At 44.0% G+C, this 20,909-nt stretch overlaps 1 protein-coding gene across 4 annotated transcripts; it reads left to right on the top strand.

Annotated features, from left to right (window-relative positions):
- The first annotated feature begins 1,281 nt into the window (after positions 1-1,281).
- On the top strand, positions 1,282-19,365 carry LOC147895502 (chromo domain protein LHP1-like). Of its 4 annotated transcripts, none has more exons than XR_015542005.1 (7): positions 1,283-1,602; positions 1,948-1,973; positions 2,079-2,165; positions 2,255-3,391; positions 17,995-18,055; positions 18,563-18,753; positions 18,928-19,363. XR_015542005.1 is itself a non-coding variant. In XM_087383882.1 (6 exons), exons 1-6 carry the CDS (start codon positions 1,423-1,425, stop codon positions 18,614-18,616), a joined length of 1,539 nt encoding a protein of 512 aa, XP_087240008.1. In that variant the 5' UTR covers positions 1,282-1,422; the 3' UTR covers positions 18,617-19,365. The 4 variants fall into 4 exon arrangements, 2 of the variants coding, with proteins under 2 accessions (XP_087240008.1, XP_087240006.1); XR_015542006.1 differs by having other exon boundaries at positions 18,563-18,707; positions 18,928-19,362; XM_087383882.1 differs by having other exon boundaries at positions 1,282-1,602; positions 2,261-3,391; positions 18,563-19,365.
- The last annotated feature ends 1,544 nt before the right edge of the window (positions 19,366-20,909 follow it).

The raw sequence follows: 20,909 nt of genomic DNA, 5'->3' as shown, positions 1-20,909 counted from the left end.
CTCTAACGATATGTTTTTTGAGATAAGCAAAGTGTCTTTAAAAGTGCAAGTATGTTTAAATCGTCACTCTTTAGTTGGTTTTAATTTTTGACTCACGTGTATTTGTTGTTTCGCAACTTTCCAAACACACTTTCATCTCCTTTCCTCGACAATAAATCCTACTTCCCTACTTCTTTCCACTTTTTCTCAATGTTTCATATTACAAGCTAGCACTTTTAATCGGTTGTAAGAATTCAAACTTTAATAACTTTGGGAACAATATCACATATATTTCTCATATGAGAGTGGACTTGTCACTACCTATAAGGTTGTGTGATGGCATAGTAGGAAAATAGTCTCTAAGAGATAAAGCACTTGACAAAGTAGTAGCCACAATCGCCACAAGCAATGAGCATGTATTGAAGCAAGAGCCACATTTTCCACAACTAGCAAGTAGGCAACCAACCAATAAACAAGCAACACATCGTAAATGAAGAAGTGCAAAGATGCATGCAAAAAGTGCAAAATTCGTTGCGAGGGGGCAAAATAGACCACTGCCTACATAATATAGGCAAAAAGCATCTTGGGTCTTGCTTGGGTCTTGCCTTAAGGGAACTCACAAGTAGCTTTACATAAGAATAGTCGAGAGAGAGAGAGAGAGAGAGAGAGAGAGAGAGAGAGAGAGAGAGAGAGAGGCAAATGTTGGCTCACATAGGTCTTATCAAAGGGCTACTATTGTGGCTATCTTGGATGAGGGTACTCTGAGCTACCACATTGGTTTCAAGTTCTTTGGTGGCCATGTAACCATTTGTGAAATAAATTTGGAAATATATCTCTAAGGATAGATCTCTTAATGTCAAGTGAGACCAAATTCGTACATGGGACCATTGTTATAACCCAAAATATGCATGTGCTCACAATGAGACCAAACTGGGTTATGGGACAGCTCAAAACATGGGCATACTGGTGCATGCACTCATAGTGAGACCAAACTTGTCTATGGAGGTACTTATGGATATACTCACAGTGAGACCAAACGGGTCTATGGACGTACTTGTGCATGTACTCAAAGTGGGACCAAGCTGGTCTTTGGACATACTCACATTGAGGCCAAACCGGTCTATGGACATACTCATGCATGGACTGAGAGTGAGACCAAACTGGTCGACCAAATTGGTCGATGAAAAAAAAAAAGGATGTACTCATGCACTATACTAGCTGAATACAACTCATACAAGTTAATGTGGATGTAGTAAGCAAGCTAAATGCACATGGTAAAAGGTAATATGTAAATGGAGATGGTGAAAACTAGCGAATTTCTACAACAAGAAGAGCACGACTAGCCTGAATCCTCCACTACGCACTACGCAAGGATACTCGCACCACCATGTTTTCCCACAAGCTCACAATTTAGAACGCCACGGTGATCTCCAGGCACAGCCCATGGAGATCGACACGGTTCCTGCTCCTTCCCACATTGACAATGATGCCGAGGGCGTTGCCAGTCGAAGTGACGATGACGGTGAAGATGAGCAGAGTGACGAGGAGGGTGGTGGGAGCGGGGAGACTCTCGGAGAAGGGTTTTACGAGGTGGAAGCTGTGAGGCGGAAACGAGTTCGCAGAGTGAGTGGCATCGAATTCTTTGTTTTCGTGTGCTAGAGACGCTGGTTTCCTTTAGGTTTTTTCTCCGTGGTTGGGCATGCATGCTTTGTCGCTTCGATTTTCCAAAGTTACCCTGCTTTTACTTGTTCTAGCTCTGGAAGGGGCCTTTGTTTAACCCGCTGCATCGATGTCACGTTTGTTGCGTTTTTAATGGTTTGTACTCCCAGAGGATTCCGATTCTCTACAACTGAGCTATGGCGTGGGGCAGCTTGCCGTGAGTGCGCTAAGAACGAGCACATGATTCGTGTATTGCGCGACCCATCGCTCCCTTTTTGATTGTGTGCGCATGTTTGCCTGTGTTTGCAGGGTCAGGTGCAGTACCTCATAAAATGGTGAGACTTCACTCTAAAAGCTGTGGCGGTCGTTTCTGTATAGTTCGCTTCGATTAAATTGATTACTTCTAGGCACACTTTTTACAATGGAGGTCTGCATTTCAGGCGAGGATGGCCCGAGTCAGCGAATACTTGGGAACCGTTTCACAATGTCGAGGCTTGTGCTGACATCATAGAAGAATTTGAGAACAGGTATGCGTTCTTTAAATTTGTGTCTTGCCAGTGGTTCCAGCCTGCTAGAGCCTGGCTTTGGCCCCTTATCTTTGAGCATGTTTATGTAGTTACAGTGGCAAACAAGGTAGGAAAGGACGAGGCAAAAGAAAGTTTGGAACATATTTACTGCCACAAAAGAAAAAACGGAGCTTGTCATCTAATACAGATGAGGGTAGCTCAGCTAAGCCAGGATTGAACAATGCTGGAAGTGAAGAGGCTGGTAAAGAGCAAGGAGTTGACCCTGTACATGTTAGCAAAGAGAGTCCTGAGAGCCAGCAGCATAAAACCTTATCTGGAGGAAAACCTGTTGATACAGTGAGGAGGACCAGTCAAGATAAATCAACGACCAAAACTATTGACGAGGAAATTCCAGATTGTGGACCAAAGAACGATGAGGAACTGCAGCAGGAAGTAGGCCATGAGGCAGTCATGTCTGATGCCATTGTCAGTCATCTGGAATCAAGGGATGTTTCCTCAAGTGCTACTGTGTTAAAAATGGATGGCGCTCCAAATAAGGTGCCACCCTCACCCTCAGTTGCTAAGGAAATAGAATCTCCCTCACATCTTGTTGCGGAAGAAACAGTCAATGGTTGTAATGAGCCATCTCCACGTGACATCATGGCAAATGGTCATCATGATGTCAGAGAAGAAAGGATGCAGACTGAAATTGGATGCTATGAACGGCCAATTAGCTCAACTTCCGAAGGTGCTATGCTGGAGAAAAAAACATGCAACAAGGAAATGGGTGGTCATTCTTCCAGTAGTCATCCTGAGAAAAAGACCATGAGCGGAGAGCCTGGCAAGGTTATTGGTAATGACAAGTGCACTGGAGCAAAGAAGAGGAAACAGGGTTTTGTTCGGCGGGTCAGACAGAGTTTGGATACACAAGAACAGGACACCAAAGCAGTGCTTGATGATGAAAAACTTCAGGATAGTGCAGACGAGCAGGGAAACCCTTCCAAGGGGCTTGATCTAGGCATGCAAGAAGGTGGAACAGCAGATCATCTGGGTGGCCAGCTTCCTAAACTGCAAGGCCATGAAGGAAAAGCATCAACACACACTTCTCCCTCGTCATTACAGGGTTCCCAGTTTGATACAAGAGCAGGTCCTTCTCTCGATATTACAAAAATAATCAAGGCTGTAAATTACAGCAATTCGTCTGCAAATGGAAATCAGGATGTAACTGTTCTTTTCAAGGCGCTAAGGTATATACATGCCTTTTTTTTTTCTATTGAAGTGTATGTGTGTAACTCCTTTTTGTGGAAAGTGGAAGCAGAGGGGTGTGTTTTCTTGCCCAGTTCACTTTGTCTTTTCTGGTTCAATGCTGTCAGGGTGAAAACATAATCTACTTAGAATCCCCTTCTGAAAGAGGAATTACGAAGACTCACTCTCAAAGAGTCTGTTTGCAAAACGAGAATACAGTTTATACATTGTTTGCAATGTTGAAATGTGTGTACATGGCAATGCTTTTTTAGATGCATGACAGACACTTGTTTTTCTTGTTGATTGCATGGAACGAGGTGAAAGGCAAGTAGGTGGTTTTGGAATCTAGGAGGAAAAGTGCGAGTTCAAAGGGTGTGCAAAGTGTGGTATTGGCAATGTAACAAAGTTGGCTCTAGCTGCAACAAGACTGCTTCTAATGACTAACTTAGCAATCTAGGATAAAAAGACAGCAGGAAAGTTTGGCCAGGGAAGTACCTCATGAGTTAGGGAAAGAGTAGGAGTGGTAAGTCATGGGCTGGACTTACACATGAGCCTGTAGGGGGCTGTACAATCAAGAAGCTCAGCTATCTCGAACAGCAAAGCAATTGTTTATTCCAAAGATGATGATTGATCAAGTACAGCAGAGCTCCCTTTTACAGGTGTGGGCCTGGCATCAATTACAAATATACTTATGGGATGGCCAGCCTGTGATGCCACGCGGCAACTTATGGCTCCCTTATTTAAAAGAACTATTTATTTACAAGCCATTAAAGAGGCTAATTAAATTAGTAGCTAACTTAGGAAACTGCCTTTGTTACAGTCCTCCCCTCTTAAAATAAATGTCCCCTCAAATTTACAGATGGACTGAAACAAGGAAAGAAGATAGATGCACTGGGTTATTCTCAAGCCCAAAAAGTGAATCAATGTCTGCATCAACTGAGGAGATAAGGGTACTGCTCAACAATAGATGCTGGCTGCCAAGAATTTTCTTCATCAGGGAGGCCCTTCCACTTGATGCAATACTCCACATATGACTTGTTCCTGAGCTCATGATCTCTGAAACTGAGGATCCTTTTAGGAATATAATCAATGAATCCAGACTCATTCATGGGAGGTAACTCGTCTAAAACTTGCTCTGCAGGTCCTAGATATTTCTTGAGTAAAGATACATGGAAAACATTATGCATTCGAGTAGAAGGTGGAAGCTCCAATTGATAAGCCACTTCACCAATTTTCTTCAACACCATGTAGGGACCATAGTATCTATGAGCAAGCTTGACATGAGTGTTCCCTTTCAGAGATGCATAACGAGATTTGTGGAGTCTAAGGAAAACAAAGTCGCCCTCCTCAAAATGGATATCCTTCCTATGATGGTCAGCATTCTCCTTCATCCTGGCTTGAGCCTTCATGCTTGAGATAACTGCTTCACCAACTTGTTCTTTTTATCACCTAGATCTTCCTTTGGAGTAGGTTTAAATGAGGACTTTGCATCAGCAGCCTTGTAAACCTTAGTATGTCCCAGGCCACTGCCATACACTGTGGGAAATCTAGGAATAGGAGTTGTAGCAGGTGCAGGAAGTTTGTTTTCATCAGTGAGAACACCTGTGACAGTAGGCTTAGTTCCAAAGTGACCAATACCCAAAGTCTTCTCTTTCCCATTGTACTTGGGCTCATAAAGCTCTGCCAATTGCATGGCCTCTTTAAGAGAAATGGGCTTTGAGTTGCCACATCTGAAGCAATACTAGGGTGTAACCCATGGATGAATTTGAGCATTCTAACCCTGTTATCAATACCATGAACAAGTAAAGCCAGTTTCCAGAACTGTTTGATATAACTTTTCACTGGCTCAAGTGAGAAAATTTCTTTGAAAATCAACATGCAATTATAGGCAACTCTCCACCCACAACTATACCCATCTTCCTGCTGAGTCAGATTATACCACCTGCAAATATATTGATCTCTAGTAAAAGGAGATATAAAAGTTCTAGACATTTTAGCCTTGAACTCATCCCAAGAGTTAAAAGTTGTTCCTTCTTGCTGTAGATGCCTCCACCAAGAGTGGGCATAATCTTCAAGATGAAGAACAGCACTGATCTTAACTGTTTGTATATATTGCTGGAATGTCAATGCTGACGTAAGGTCTGCTGGCAATGCTTTGTATTCATGGAATCTCAGACATAACTCATCAGCTGCTGCACTGTCACCATTAGTAAGTAGCCTTACTATGTGCAGAATCCTTGACCATATGTGCACTCCACTGGTGTGATAGTTCTTACAGGCGGAAGCCATAAAACCCACGGGGTCAGCTACACGCACATGATCATCATCCTCATCTGAATCCAAGTCTCCATCAAATTGGGGGTCCAAAGGTCTCTTACCATCATAGATTTGATTTCTCTTGAGCTGATCAAAACGTTTATTAAGGGTGCAGACATGTTCTGCATCCTTTGGTCAATCCTCTGATTACTGGCCTTAATTTCATTGGTTAACTCCGAATATCTGTATCATTGGATCCATACAGCTCCTTATAATCTGCTCCTGGCTAAGGGGCATTTGTACATGAGGAGTTGCTTCCAAATCCCCTTGAATATTGCCAACATTAGGATCATTGGGCTTAGAAACGACAGTCTGATCATCAATTGCTTCCTTCTCTGAGATGGAATCAAGGATACCCAAAATTTGTCCATATAAGGGTCGAAATCAGTGAGTCTCCCTCAATTTAGCAAGTATGCAGATGAACCAGTACCAAAAGCAGGTCAACTTTCGCATAGATTGGGAAGTATGCCCCAAATGCCAGTCTTGCCCTAATTTCGCAGGCCAACTTTCTGAGAGAAAACTTGAAATTTCCCACTTGATTAGGCGATCCTTATGCTAAGAATGAACCATAGAGCCAATCAAGAGTAGAAATTCATAACATTGCTCCTGGATTGCAAGAAAGTGCTAGAACATTTGGCAAATAACTGTCCTGCGCTAGCTGTAGCAACTGAATTTCAAATTTCTTAGTAACAAAAAACCAGATCACTATCAAACTTCATGCATCCATGGAGCCGGGCGACCATATGCACTAAAGCTGACCCGAAATGGAGCTGTAAATCCGAAATTTGCAGCAGTTCTCCTATGCCAGCCAGTCGAAATTGCTCACAGCTCCTCCAAACAATCTTGAATCACCACCAAACTTCGGGAGCAGCCTCAAGAGCTTAGGGCGAACAGATCAAGCCAAGAATGACATAATTTGGTGCAGGGAAACAGCAGGTCGTCATTTTCTTGTGCCAGAAAGGAAACCCCTTGAATGTCGACTCAATCCTCCACCATTTTAGGATTGTCATACATAGAAATGATCAGGGAAGCAAGGGCTATCCACTGATGCAAAAAGCCCCATATTCTGAGCACTTATAAAAAATAGGTTTTCTTACAGTCTGACACGTGGCAGCTGTCAACAGAGACAGCTTCTTGCGACAAGTTTTTGCACAGGAGTAGGGATGAGGCTCATGAATCCATGCTCCAATTTTCAGGTAGAAATGATGAAAATTCACCCACCAAATCCTAAGAAAAGGGCTCTGATACCAATGCAACAAGACTGCTTCTAACTGAAGATAGTTACCACTAACGTAGCAATCTAGGATAAAAAGACAGCTGGAAAGCTAAGCCAGGGAAATGAGTTAGGGAAAGAGTGGGAGTGGTAGTCATGGGCTGGACTTACACAGGAGCCTGTAGGGGGCTGTACAGGGACAGGACATGAACATTCCTTGTTTGGTTATGCACATCAAGAAGCTCAGCTATCTTGAACAACAAAGCAATTGTTTATTCCAAAGATGATGATTGATCGAGTACAGCAGAGCCCCCTTTTATAGTTGTGGGCCTGGCATCAATTACAAATCTACTTATGGGATGATGCGACGTGGCAACTTATGGCTCCCCTTATTTAAAAGAACTATTTATTTACAAGCCATTAAAGAGGCTAATTAAACCAGTAGCTAACTTAGGAAACTGCCTTTGTTACACTAGCTCTCTAATAGTTGTCATGATTGCCTTTAATTTTATCATACATCCTTGTCAGATCATTTGGATTGTATGTACCTAAGGAGAGATCGTTGGTGATAAACCTTTTCGTTGTTAACTTCGATGTACAAGGTTGTTCTAAATGGGTGTGCATTGGCAGTTGATTGGTAGGTCCAACTGGAATTTTGCTAAGTTTTTTAGGGCAGTTGGCAAACTTATTTTCTTTGCTTAAGCTTCTAAAAACAAATGCTTTCCTTTGTGGGTTATTTTATTGTTTTTCTGTCACTTGACCTGAGGGCTTAGCTTTGAATCTTGTTTGAGGACCATGTGAGGCCTGCCATGTGGAGACAAACTTCTGGGGAACTTAGGGATAGGGGCTGAGGATTCCTCCACTTTTCCTGTTGCTTGCTCACTGGATCATCATAGATTTGGGCATTGGTTATTGCATTTTGGGGTTTTTGAGTTTGAGATGTCCTCCATTGTGTATTCAAGCAAAGAAAGTCTATCCACGTCTTTTCCGGTCAATTTTCAGAAAGAAAATGTGTTTTTAGAGGCCTCCCAAGTTTCAGATTTGTTGCGAGATTATGGGGTCCTTGAAGTTCATCCCTCACTTAAGACTTTCCGAGCATAGATTGGCTTCTGTCACTTGTAATTTTGGTGGGACATTTGTTGGAATAGAACGACGGAGTGAATTGCAACAAGATCGAGAAATATATTGCTGAAGAACAAGCAGACTACAAGATCTTCTCTCTCTCCAGCCTGAGACGACTCTCATGAGTGATGAATACGAGACCATAGGGTCCTATTTATAGGGATTTGGGTGGCCAACCTAGAAAAGTGGCATATGAGACTAGATTAAGTTATGGTCCACATGAGCCTTTCCTTAATCACTCAAATGACCTTGGCCCCTAAGCCATGCACACACAGACTTCAACCTATCTTTGGACTTGTCTTTTCTAGGAGCTCACAACATGGGGATGTACACAAGTTCAAGTGCGCACACATTTCAATACCCCCTTCTCTGCTCCATTGATCGAGACATGTCAATGCTGATTCTCCTTAGGAGGATCTCTCCACTTGTTGAAAGGGTTGGAGAAGGATAAGTACAATAAGGACAGACCCATAGTGTGGACAGAGGAGCTTGATGTGTGTTTCAAGCAATTGAAACATATGTTACTGATAGTGGATCCTAGTAAACCATTTGTGGCGCAAACAGATGCCACCTGTTGGAAATAGAGGATATAATCACTCACTCCTCACACTCCTGATCGGAGCTCAAACAACACTCAAAGAGAAGGGGAGAGAGAGATAGCAAAACTCTGATATATTCTTCCACAACAGTGGGCTGTCAAAAGCTCAAGAGATGAGCGTACAAAACAGCAAAGAGATGCTGTACCAAACATCTAAAGCTAATCCTCTCCCTGCACGCTTACCTGTGCAAGGCAGGTCTGTGCAGATGATGAGGAATGAAGGGGGGAGTGGGGGCTTTTTATAGGCCCATTGCTGGGCTCTGAAAACCGACCAGCAGGGGGTCTGCCCCCTGCTGCAGCACCGACCTGATGGGCTCCACCACCGACCAGGCTGGTCGGCCACTTGGAGGCTGATCTGGCTGGCTTGGGCCAGGCCTATATAAAGGCCCATGTGCCCAGCACATGGGCTGCTGATGCGGTCTGCAGGCCCCGCCATTTGCTGCTCCAAGAGGCGCCTTTGTTGCTGTGCCATGTCTGCCCGCAGCGTGTTCCAGGCCAGGTAGGTCCTCTTGCTTTCCCCCAGGCCCCTAGAGTCTCCTGCCCCCTTGTCCCCTCAAATCGGGGGTTCATAGGTGGGGCAGTGACATTCTAACACCCCCTCTCAATGACACAACTGTGGGCCGATCCCCATGCGTGAATGAGGTGTTCCATTTGCTCCCTGAACTTTGTGAAGACATCCGAGATGTTGTCGTCAGTCGGGCAGTACATCAACTCTATGACTTCCTCGTCGATGAGTTCAAGAACAAAGTGGTAGTGGACCTCGATGTGCTTCGTCCGTGCGTGAAACACGGGGGTGTTGGCGATCGCTATGCAACTCTGGTTGTCGCACGTAACCACCGTCGCATCTTCTTGGGCCACATTCATGTCCTCCAAGATCCACCTAAACCATAATGCTTCGCATGCCGCTGTACAAGCAGCCCTGTACTCTGTCTCTGTAGATGAAAGGGCGACAGTTGGTTGTTTCTTACTCAGCCATGACACAGCTCCTGATGAGAGTAAGAAACAGTATCCAGAGGTCGATCTCCGGGTATCAATATCACCTGCCCAATCACTATTGCAGAAACCTCCCAACTCAATGCCTCTTGTATAAGTGATGCCGTAGGTGTAGGTACCCTTCAAGTACCTTAGCACCCTCATACCTGCGTCCCAATGGGCCTTCTTGGGTGTGGCGGAGAACTGACAGAGCAATCCAATTGCGAAGGAAATATCCGGTCTGGTATTGGTGAGGTAAAGGAAACTCCCCACCATGTGTCGATACAGTGATGAATCAACCGGCTGAGATGGATCAGGCATACTCAGCTTCAGACCAATTTCCATGAGAGTCATTGCTGCTTTGCAAATTTCCATGTGAAAGCGTTTGAGCAGTTCCTTGCAATATTTCTCTTGTGAAATAAAGACCTACTAAATTTACCTCAATCCCAAGAAAGTAGTGAAGTATGCCTAAGTCAGTCATCTCGAACTCCTCCATGAGAAGTTTCTTGATCTGAGCAATCTTCTTCGTACGATCCCCTGTAATGATGAGGTCATCCACTTATAGAATCAATACCAGCCACAAATCCCCATCTGTGTCGAGATAAAGATTTGCCTCTGATGGACTCCGCTAAAGCCCGATCTTTTGAAAGGAAACATCTATCCGCTGGTACCAAGCTCTGGGGGCTTATTTGAGCCCGTATAAGGCCTTCTTTAGTTTGCAGACTTTTGATGGGGATCCTGGAATCTTAAATCGTGGTGGCTGAGCCACATATACCTCCTCCTCCAGGGTTCCATTAAAAAATGCAGACTTGACGTCTATCTGAAAATTAGGCCAATTGTGATGAGCAGCCAAGGCAATGACTGTCCGAATGGTCACCATCCTAGCTATGACGGCGAAGGTCTCGTCGAAGTCAAGTCCTTCTGATAGTGCATAGCCTTTCACCACCAATCTCTCTTTGTACTTGTCCAAGCTCCCATCTAACTTGAACTTAAGCTTGTACACCCATTTAGTCCCAATGACTTTCTGCTTGGTTGGTTTGGGCACTAAATCCCAGGCGTCTTTTTTAAAAATGGCATCCATCTCCGCCTGCATGGCTTTCTGCCATTCTGGAATATCCTTCGCTTTTTGGAAGGAATGGGGCTCCTCAAGCTGAGCCACCATAGCGTAGCTCACGAAGGGAGTCTTCATGCTGCATTGAGACCGCCGTGCTCTGGAACTGCTCTCGGGAATGTCTGTGACCCGTGAGTTTGCTAAAGTCTTCAAATACCACTTAGGTAGCTTCTTCTCTGATGGAGGTGTCTTTGCTGGAGTCGCCTTGGGAGCCGGTTTTGGAACATTATGCTCCTCCTTCTCCTCCTCGGGGTCTTCAGTCGTCTCCACCTCTTGGATGGTGACCTTGGGTGGGGGTAATGACGAAAATTTAGGAACCTCTTCTGCAGGTTGTGGCTCTGACTCCTCAGAGATCACGTCCTTGTTGATAAGGATCTTCTTCTTTTCCGGGTCAAAAAGGCAATAGGCCTTGGATTCTTCACTATATCCCACAAAGATACATCTTCGGCTATGGGAATCAAGCTTTGTCCACTCATCTTTATGCACATGAATAAATGCATTAGAACCGAAAACCCATAAATGAGATATTGTGGGCTTCTTACCATAGTAAGCTTCATATGGAGTCTTGTCATCAACAACCTTGGTCTTGGTTCTGTTGAGGATGTGAATGGCAGTGCTCAGGGCTTCACCCAAGAAAGCTTTTGAGGGATTCCTCCCTCGCAACATGGTCAAACCTGTCTCTATGACGGTCATGTGCTTCCTCTCAGCAACTCTGTTCTGCTGAGATGTGCGAGCTATAGTGAGTTGTCTCTTGATCACGTGCTTCTTGCAAAATCCATTGAACTCGCTAGAAGTGAACTCTCCCCTTCTGTCGGTGCGGAAGGCTTTGTTTACCTCGCCGCTCTCCTTCTCTATCTGGATCTTCCAATCTTTGAAGTTCTCATAAGCCCGAGACTTCTTGGCCAGGCAGAATAACCACGTCATGTGGCTGAAATTATCCTCAAATAAAGAGAATACCGCGAACCTGTGAATGAATTTGTTGACATTGGGCCATAGATGTCGGAATGAACCAACTCGAGCTGCTTTTGGCCCGTGATGAGGCCTCCTGTGGGAACTTGTCCCTGTGTTGCTTGCCCTCCAAGCAAGCCCTACAAACACGATCATTGCCTGCAATTGGTAGAAGTCCATCCACCATCTTTGACTTCTGTATCTCGGCGAGGGTGCCATAATTGACGTGACCGAACCGATCATGTCACAATTTGGATCTGCCATGGTCTCCGTGCACCAACAAAGTGTTGAGCCGATATAGCCCATGCTCCTCGAATCCTTAAGCCACCACCTTTCCGTTTGCCTTGGATGTGACAATGACTTTGCCGTTGTCGAATAAGACCGACATATTGTGCTTGTCCATCTGACAGACAGACAAAAGGTTCTTGCACAAGTTCGGTACATACAGTACACCGGAAATCAGCTCCTTGTTTTCCACAGTCATGATGAATGAAATACTACCAACACCCTTCACATGGCATGTCCGGTTATCCCCCACATTGACCTTGGAATCGAGATGCGTACCCTCCATGGATTTGAAACACTCCTCCTTGTTGGACATGTGCTTTGAAGCTCCGCTGTCCATGTACCAACCTTCCTTTCCTTCACTGACTGCATAAGTGAAGCAGACTCAGTGATGATGAAGAGAGCGCCGGTCGTGATGTTTGCTGATTTGGTCTTTGGCTCCTCCTTGGACTTGGACTCCTTTTGCTCGAGGTGTGCCTTCTTCTTGTAGCACTCCTTAGCAGAAAGACCAAGCTTCTCACAGTAGAAGCACTTCATCTACCTCTTTTTCTCTGCATCCTCGGTCTTGTTGTTGTTCTTGGAGTCTTTGAACTTACCCTTGCCGTGCTTGTCCCTTGCCAGGCTCTCGTCCGATTGAGTAAATAGCTTTTCCTGAGCCTCTTTGTGCAATAGTAAAGGGCCAAGCTCCTCGAAGGTGAGAGGCTTGGTCCTCTGTCCTGCAGTGACCGTAGTCACGAAACTCTTGAAACTGTGAGGTAGCTTGTGTCACGTCAGCAATGCTAGATGACTTGAGTCTACCTTCTGACCAATTGCAGTGAGCTGGTCCCTTACCACCTTGACTTTTGTTAGATGGTCATGAAGATTGCCCCCCTCGTTCATATCCAGATTGTACAATTGATGTTGAAGAAGCAAGATACGAGATGTGTTGTCTACTTCATACGGATCCTTCAGAATAGCCCATGCCTCTACAGACGTCTCGGCCATCTGGATGTGCGGAAGAACAGAGTCTGCCGTGGTCCCTATGATTAATGCTAGGGCGTAGGCATCTCTGTCTTCCCAATTTTCAAGCTCTTCTCCATGTATTGGAATGAGAATCTTCCCCTTGCTGTCCAGCATATCTTCTGGCTTTGCCTCCACCCGCGTTGTTAGTTTCCATAACTTCCGAACCACTAAATGACTCCGGATTTTCACCTTCCAGATTGGGTAGTTCGACCCATCTAGTTTCCCTGACTCTTCAAAGTTCGGGATGGTGAATGAGAGAAATCTGGAGGAGGAGGAGGAAGGAAGAGAAGGGGCTGAAGAGGGAACAATTGAATCCTTGTCCTCCATCCTTGCTGTAATAGTGAACAACAAACTGAAAAATGAATTTGCAGTAGATAACTTGACCACACAGCAAACCTCAATGTTGATTGGAATCGCCTTCTTGCTGAGGAACTCCGTTCTAGAGCTGGAAACCTTGCTCTGATACCATGCGGATAGAATCACTCACTCCTCAGTGCTCACACTCCCGATCGCAGCTCAAACAACACTCAAAGAGAAGGAGAGAGAAAGATAGCAAAACTCTGATATATTCTTACACAAGAGTGAGCTGTCAAAAGCTCAAGAGATGAGCGTACAAAATAGCAAAGAGATGCTGTACCAATATCTGAAGCTAATCCTCTCCTTGCGCGCTTGCCTGTGCAAGGCAGTCTCTGCAGATGATGAGGAATGAGGGGGGGAGTGGGGGCTTTTTATAGGTCCATTGCTGGGCTCTGAAAACTGACCAGCAGGGGGTCGGCCCCCTGCTGCAGCACCGACCTGATGGGCTCCATTACCGACCAGGATGGTCGGCCACTTGGAGGCTGATCTGGCTGGCTTGGGCCAGGCCTATATAAAGGCCCATGTGCCCAGCACATGGGCTGCTGATGCAGTCCACAGGCCCCACCATTTGCTGCTCCAAGAGGCGCCTTTGTTGCTGTGCCATGCATGCCAATTTGACATCCAGTCAAATCTTCTTAGTTGCCTTGTCAGAGCCATGATCATGAGGCCTCCTTGGCCCTTTTGTAACTCCAGCCTTTGAGAGTCGCCATATGATGTTCGCTTAATCCAATGCATGATGTTACTATGGGCTTCCAGATTGTGGACGAGTGCCATTGACAAAACTGTCGTTAGGAGATTATCAAGGGCTGCCAAATCCATGTGTGTAGTTGCCCCTTGAGGGGCATTTCGACCATATCAATATCATGGCTATAGCTGACCGTCAATTTCAAGTCCAATAGGATCTCCTTAGTTGCCTGGTCAGAGCCATGTTCATGAGGCATGCCTTTTGTCACTCTAGCCATTGAGAGTCACCATAGGAGGATCGATCCCCCAATGGATAATGTTGAGAGTCTATTGGAGGATCGATCCCCCCAATGGATAATGTTGCTATGGACTTCGAAAATTTGTAGGAACGCTGCTTATAAAATCATTGTTAGAAAATTATCAAGGGCTTCCACTCCCCGCGTTGTTAACACGCATGTTGTTTGTTGCAATAACGACCAATATCGTCGCCACTATTGATTGCTGTGCCTTGTCAAGTGTGGCTGTGCATTGCACATTTTGCATGCTTTGTTGTTGGTCCCATGTCTGCCACAACATGAGCCACACCACGTGTTGCTTGTATGGGTGCCCCTTATTAGTTTTAATACCATTATCATTATTGGCACATAATTTGGGCGCCACATGGACGAAAGCCTTGCCTAGCCATTAAGCAGCTCTCCTGTCTGTGAGAGAGAGAGAGAGAGAGAGAGAGAGAGAGAGAGAGGGGGGGGGAGGGAGGGAGGGAGGGGGGCGAACGGAATCATGCTAGGGGGAGACGGTGAAGGAGTCCTTATACACAAGGCCTTCTTAGGGCCATTTTTGAATATGATACTAAATCCCCTATATGACCACATGTTCTCCACTTGCATAGGGCTATTTTATCCCTTTAACTATTGTGAGCCAGTAGGCCCTTGTGAGGGGTAGGCCCATGGCCCACACTGATTTGATTCTCTATCAGAGCCTTGACCTTTAAATTGTTCTTTAATGTGTTAAAAGTATCTGTGACATATCCTTCGCTGAATGATAAGGAGCAAAAGCCTTTACCAGGTGTGTGTGATTGAATATGAAAGGGTTTCACCATTGAAAGGAGACTTGTTGGTAGATGTGTGAGTAGAATTGTTTTAAGAAAACTCTTGTAAAGAAAGGTATTGGGTCCAATGTTTAGGTTGATCATGTGCCTAGGCTCGTAGCATAGTAATGACAACTTTATTGCCACTCTCACTTTGATTATTAGGTTGGCTATGGAAGGCAATTAAAAATTGCAGTTGGGTTTCTAAGTTCTCAAAAAATGGTCCTAGGTAAGCCATAAAGGGTAACAATTTCTTGAATGAAGAGCTTAGTAGTTTGAGGTGCTGTAATGTCTTTTCTGCAAGTGATGTAGTATGCTTGCTTATTACCACAGTGAAAGTGTGATCCTTTCCCCCCCAGAGAACTTTGTATTAATGCTTACAATCTATGAGGTGCTGATCGTGGGAAACAAAGGGGAAATTGACTTCGACCAGCCTAGTTTTAGAGAACCCTGTTCGCTGCCCAGGGAATCTCTGAAAGAGGGCCAACAACCAGGGTAGGTGGTTATGTATCCAGCGAATATCTCACTATCCTCCTGTAGCCAGAGGCGCCACCGTGACCCGTCCTGCTCCAAATTGGCTGGTGTTGGGTCAATGGTCCAATCCTTGCCCAATACTCTGGTCCTTTGCCACACAAGCAAGTCTCTCAAATCTTGGTTGGAGGAAACCACCCGGCCCCACTCTATAATACATGGAATGGAAGGATTTAAGAGCTCGGTGCAAATACTGAATCCTCAGGGGCACTCTGTCATGGAGAACTGCCCATACCAATGTGGGGGAGCTGAGAGTCTGTGAAGTCCATCCCTCCAAAACTCAGCGATGGCGGAGTCTTATCTCAAGCATCCACGTGCCTGTCCCCCTCATGCGGGAAAGGGCTCTTGCTCGCGCCTCTCCCTCAATGGGAAAGCTCCGAAAGAACTGGCCAGGCCACTGTCCCACAGCATTGGGCTGATTTGTGTCTGCTGTGGATGAGTGGATGGTATGGTATTCTTGTAAGCAAATTTTAACCATAAGGTAACATTTGACGGTGATCATGGACAGTCTGTTATAAAAATTCTGGCAATACTTTATTTGGCTGTCCACTTTGTCCATCCATTTCGGGGTGAAAAGTAGATGATAATTCTAACTTGATATTTAAACTGTCAAACAATGCTCACCAAAAATTACTTTCTCTGTTAGAAGCAATAGTCTTTGGAATATTGTATCAATCACTGTATATCTCTTGTCACACGGATCTATTTGTGGCTCTATAAATATCGATCTCGTAGATAGTAATCCTTGTGACCTCCCCCTTTACTGAGCTCTATCGAAAATTGGGAAAAGGTTAGATGACCCTCTTAGACATGCTTCATGGCTGCAAACTCCTCATGATATGCAGGTAATGTGTGGCGGAGAGACAATGCTTGCACAACCACATTCTCTTTGCCTGGTGTAGGTTGGATCTGAAAATTAGACACGACAAGGAAATTTAGCATTTACCCATTTTATTTTCCCTTATAAGTGAGTGTGTAAGGCAGCTCGAAGTGTACCACGTCAATCCCAGAACGGTAATGCTTCGAGACAAGCAAGCATGGATCACTACAAGGATCTCCTTCTCATACACATCATAATTCAATCCTGCATCTTCTGTGCTCTCTCCTTTCCCTTGACTGAATCTGCCCTTTGGCTTTGTAGTACACACTGCTTCTATGGAAAAGCTAACAAAAGATAAAGCTAATATTAATTAAATCAAAAGTTGAATTAATAATTTAGGACTCATTAAATTAATCTGATAGTAATTTTAAAATAGATTATCTAATTGAAATAGGCAAATCAGGCAACTTTGCCCCATGACCCCTCCTCCATACACAATTAATAAAAACGAGGCCTAGAACATAAATTAGCCTAGGCTTGCTAAGCTCATAACATGTGCTAAAAAACTTGGATTTACCCAAACTTTTACCGGCGGTTAGGTCTTGATGTATTATATGTAATGTGCATGTGAGTGGTCAGGGATCTATTTAAACTAAGTGTTCTCACTCTATCCTCATTAGGTCAAGTATCATTGCCTAACACACCAAGTCTCACCCTGAGGGCCCAATCTGAAGGTATTAGGAGGTAATTGAAATCTTACTGGGTACAGAAACCCTGTGAAAATGTGAATGAACTCTCTCTAGCTCGGCAACATGATAGTCAATGGTCAAGTGGAGTGGCTGTGCACTATACAAAGTGTCAATTGTGGCTATCCTCACAAAAGTTGCTGCCACCATAGCGAAGACCGTGTACTGAAGCAATATGAAAACCATAGCAAAGTGGCATCACTAATACTGATGATGACTTATCATAGGATTTGCTGAAGAGGACCGGCTGGGTTGTGAAGCCTTGTAACAAGAACTCACACAAAAAACTCACGATGCACGTATCAATTAGTAAGCATGTGCACAGTAAGCAATACTAAGTTTTTGAACCAAAAATGGAAATTGTGGAAATGAAGATTTGTTACAGTATCCGTTTCTTTGACCACCCAAGATCTGATTTTGCAACTACGCTCCAACATCCGGTGTTGGATACTCCTGTGCAGTGTGGGCCTCAACAATATTTTCCAAACCACTCATTTGTCCTTGAGTTCTCCAACTGCTGCCTTGCTGCTAGTGAATATTTGGTCATTTCATCATGGGAGGCGGGCTTGGTAATTAGTTCTGTTTTGCTTTGTTTAGTTTGTTTTTTTCTTTTTCTTTTTTTGGGGGGGGGGGAATTTTGGATACCTGGTCTATCTTACTACCATAGTTGCACATTCTTTAATAGAACACATGCACTCACCTGGCATTTTAGGTTCGCCAGTTCTCTAATCCCTTTTTCCCCTTTTACTTTCCTCCCTTTTTTTTCCTGGGAGTGGGGCGGGCTGATTTGCTAACGATTTTGATGTTTTACAGGGCGGATGGATGTGAGGTGTTGGTAGACAACAAATTTATGAGGTTGAACTACCCAATACTTGTAAGTATTTTCTGTGCAAGGTTTTATTTTATATAGAAAATTCCCTTTCTTTGGCTATCCCGGATTTTGCCAGTGTTTAATTGGCCTTCATCATGCACAACTCTGATGTGACACTGAACATGCATTGGAAAGTAACATGGGGATTCTCTCTCTCTCTCTCTCTCTCTCTCTCTCTCTCACACACACACACACACACACACACACCCACACACACACACACATGCATGCACATGCACATGCACATGCACACACACGAGCCAACTAGCAAATGAAACTATATGTGTATATGTCTTTTCATTTTTATGTATCTTGATTCAAGCGAAGAAAAGCGAAACCTACAGACTGATGATAAAAGTACCATAGGTGTCCACTGTTGAACAACTGAGACGATTGCTAAGGCCTCCTCATTATTTTTTGTAGTGCCCTTATGTCTTAACTAGATCACTTCAATTAACTGTGTCTACATCCTCTTGGCATTGTCTCTAACCACTTGTATTGGGTTTTCAGCTGATAGAATTTTATGAGAAACATTTGCGGTACACTTCGTCAACAACTGTGTAGTTATAGATGTGGCTGTGGCAGCGTGTCCTGCCATCCTTTACTACTTTTCTTCCTATGGAAGATGTATAGTGGAGAAAGATAGATGAGGCAGGTGAGAGACTGAAGTTTTGGAGGGAGGCTGTTGTAAATATATTGTAGTAAGTAAACCTTCTTGTTTGCTAGTGCATTTTGACTTTCATTACTCATCAAATCATGTTCATATTCTTCCCTCAGCTTATTCCTTTAGTGTTTCATAATATTTGTATACATGAATTCTTCCAAGCTCCATGCTTGGATGCCTTGCTTTGATTTCTGATGGTTATGGAGCGCAGGACAATGCCTCTGTATGAGGTACAACTAGGACACATCAGCTTAAATCCATTGGAGGAACAAACAATGCAGCCTTCAAAATGGCTGTCAAACTAAGTCTTTTGTTAGGGGTACTCAATTGTATGTCTGAGGAGAGTTCAAAAAAGTTGTCTATTTTCAGCAGTGGATTGCCTGATGAATTTAAACAAGGCTGTAAGACAAGTCGAAATGACTGTCATAACCCGTCAGAATTTATATACCTTTAGAAGGATTAGGTTAACTGTATTGGTGAGAAATCCATGTTAACTGTATTGGTGAGTGTTTAAACTGTCATAAGATGCAGTTGCAATTTAAACCTGGTCTTATGTGTGTTGTACAGTACAGCCCAATGTCGTTTTTTGGCTTGTGCTCATGATGGCACAAATTTATTTCATTAATTTGTGCCTGCTGTTCATGCCAACTCTTTGTAGTATGTTTTTAAGGATTACTTTTTCTAATTATATTTCTTGGAAATTCTGCCAGCAAATGTCACATCAGGTAAGGGTGTTTGTACCATGCTGATGTTTAAAGAGTTCATATAAATGTATTTAATAAGCGATGCTGTTTACTGCCACATGGTCTGCTTCTTGCTTGAAGAAGAAGTTAAAAATCTGCATTTTGGTACAAAAATGGTGAAAGGCAGGGACTATGTGGAACTGATGACATAATAAGGGATCTCTATGTTTTGCATGGGCATTTCTCGGTCTGATTTTTCATCTCTAATTCCCCCCCGATTCCTCTAGGTGGGAAATAAACCCCTTTCGGCTGGTTAAGGATGTGAGGCCTTGATCGTCTAGTCTAACAGCCTTTAGTTTAGTCCATCTCTTGTTGATATCCATTCATGTAGGTGTCAGTGCTAGGCGCAGGTGGTAGTGACACATGGCTGCACAGACATCATTTCCTAGCATCAATTAACAGCAGATTCGCATGGTTTTGGGCAGCAAAAGACAATGCAGGTCCATAGAGTTCTGATTGACCTAGTCAACTCTCCATGGTGACCAGTCAACAAGGGTCAAACGGTCGGCATTGACCAACTGGCCAGGGTCGGCCGGTCTGCCCTAAAAGACTATAAAAGGAGCATTCATTTCAGCATTCAGCTCATGCAGTTCAGTCTTCAGCAATCAGACCACTCAACAATCAACATACAACAAGTCCCACATTCATCTAGAGTCTTGCGTCCTGCAGTCAGGAGTAGCATTGGGAAGGCTTCTTCTCAGATCCAGCAGGCCTCCCTCTATCAACAACACGCACTACAGCCTCTTCATCAGTGTTAGCAGCAGCATATGGAGTCAGTCATAGCCCAAACGTATAGGGGCTAATCGTTGTAATCAGTACATAGTGTTCATTTAGTAATTGCACATTGCATTGCATGCCAATTCGCGTGTCTTTTGTCAGATATACATTTTCTCTATCTCGCTAGATCTCTCAAGTGCAATTAGTGTAAGGTTTAACCATGGTTAGCAGCCTTTGCATGTTGCAATAGGCTAGCTAGCATGATTTTGGGTTAGCTTGAGTGGACCTCTAAGAAATAAATGCTATGCATATTTGGATGCAATGGCCAGGTAGCAATTTGATTCACCTTAGCATTAACTATGTTTGAAACCTCAAGGGTTAAGGATTACTAGAATGGAGATTGGTATTCATGCTTAAATTGGTGCTTTTTATAAAGGTTTCACATGGGATGTGCGAATGCTGATCTATGATAACGAATAGATGGCATAGGTAACTATCATTTTTTGCAGGTGGATGTTTATAAATGATCGTGGGTTGAGTTGCAACCAAATATTCACAAGCAAACCTGATTTGGCTTGTCGTTTGCTCGCAGTCTCAACTATTGTCATAGTAATGCAAAACATTGTAATGGAGACCAATGCATGCTAAATGGGAATGATTGCAATGGAATCTTTCTTTGACGAATGAACAGTGGAGAAAAGCTGGTACATTTGGACATTAAATTTTTGAAGAG

The sequence above is a fragment of the Dipteris shenzhenensis genome, chromosome 13 (genome assembly GCF_047967505.1).
Source record: "Dipteris shenzhenensis isolate YYH24624 ecotype China chromosome 13, Dip_SZ_1.0, whole genome shotgun sequence".
NCBI classification, from domain to species: Eukaryota; Viridiplantae; Streptophyta; class Polypodiopsida; order Gleicheniales; family Dipteridaceae; genus Dipteris; species Dipteris shenzhenensis.
Note: the sequence above shows the minus strand (reverse complement) of the source record. Positions and strands in the feature narration are given on the sequence as shown.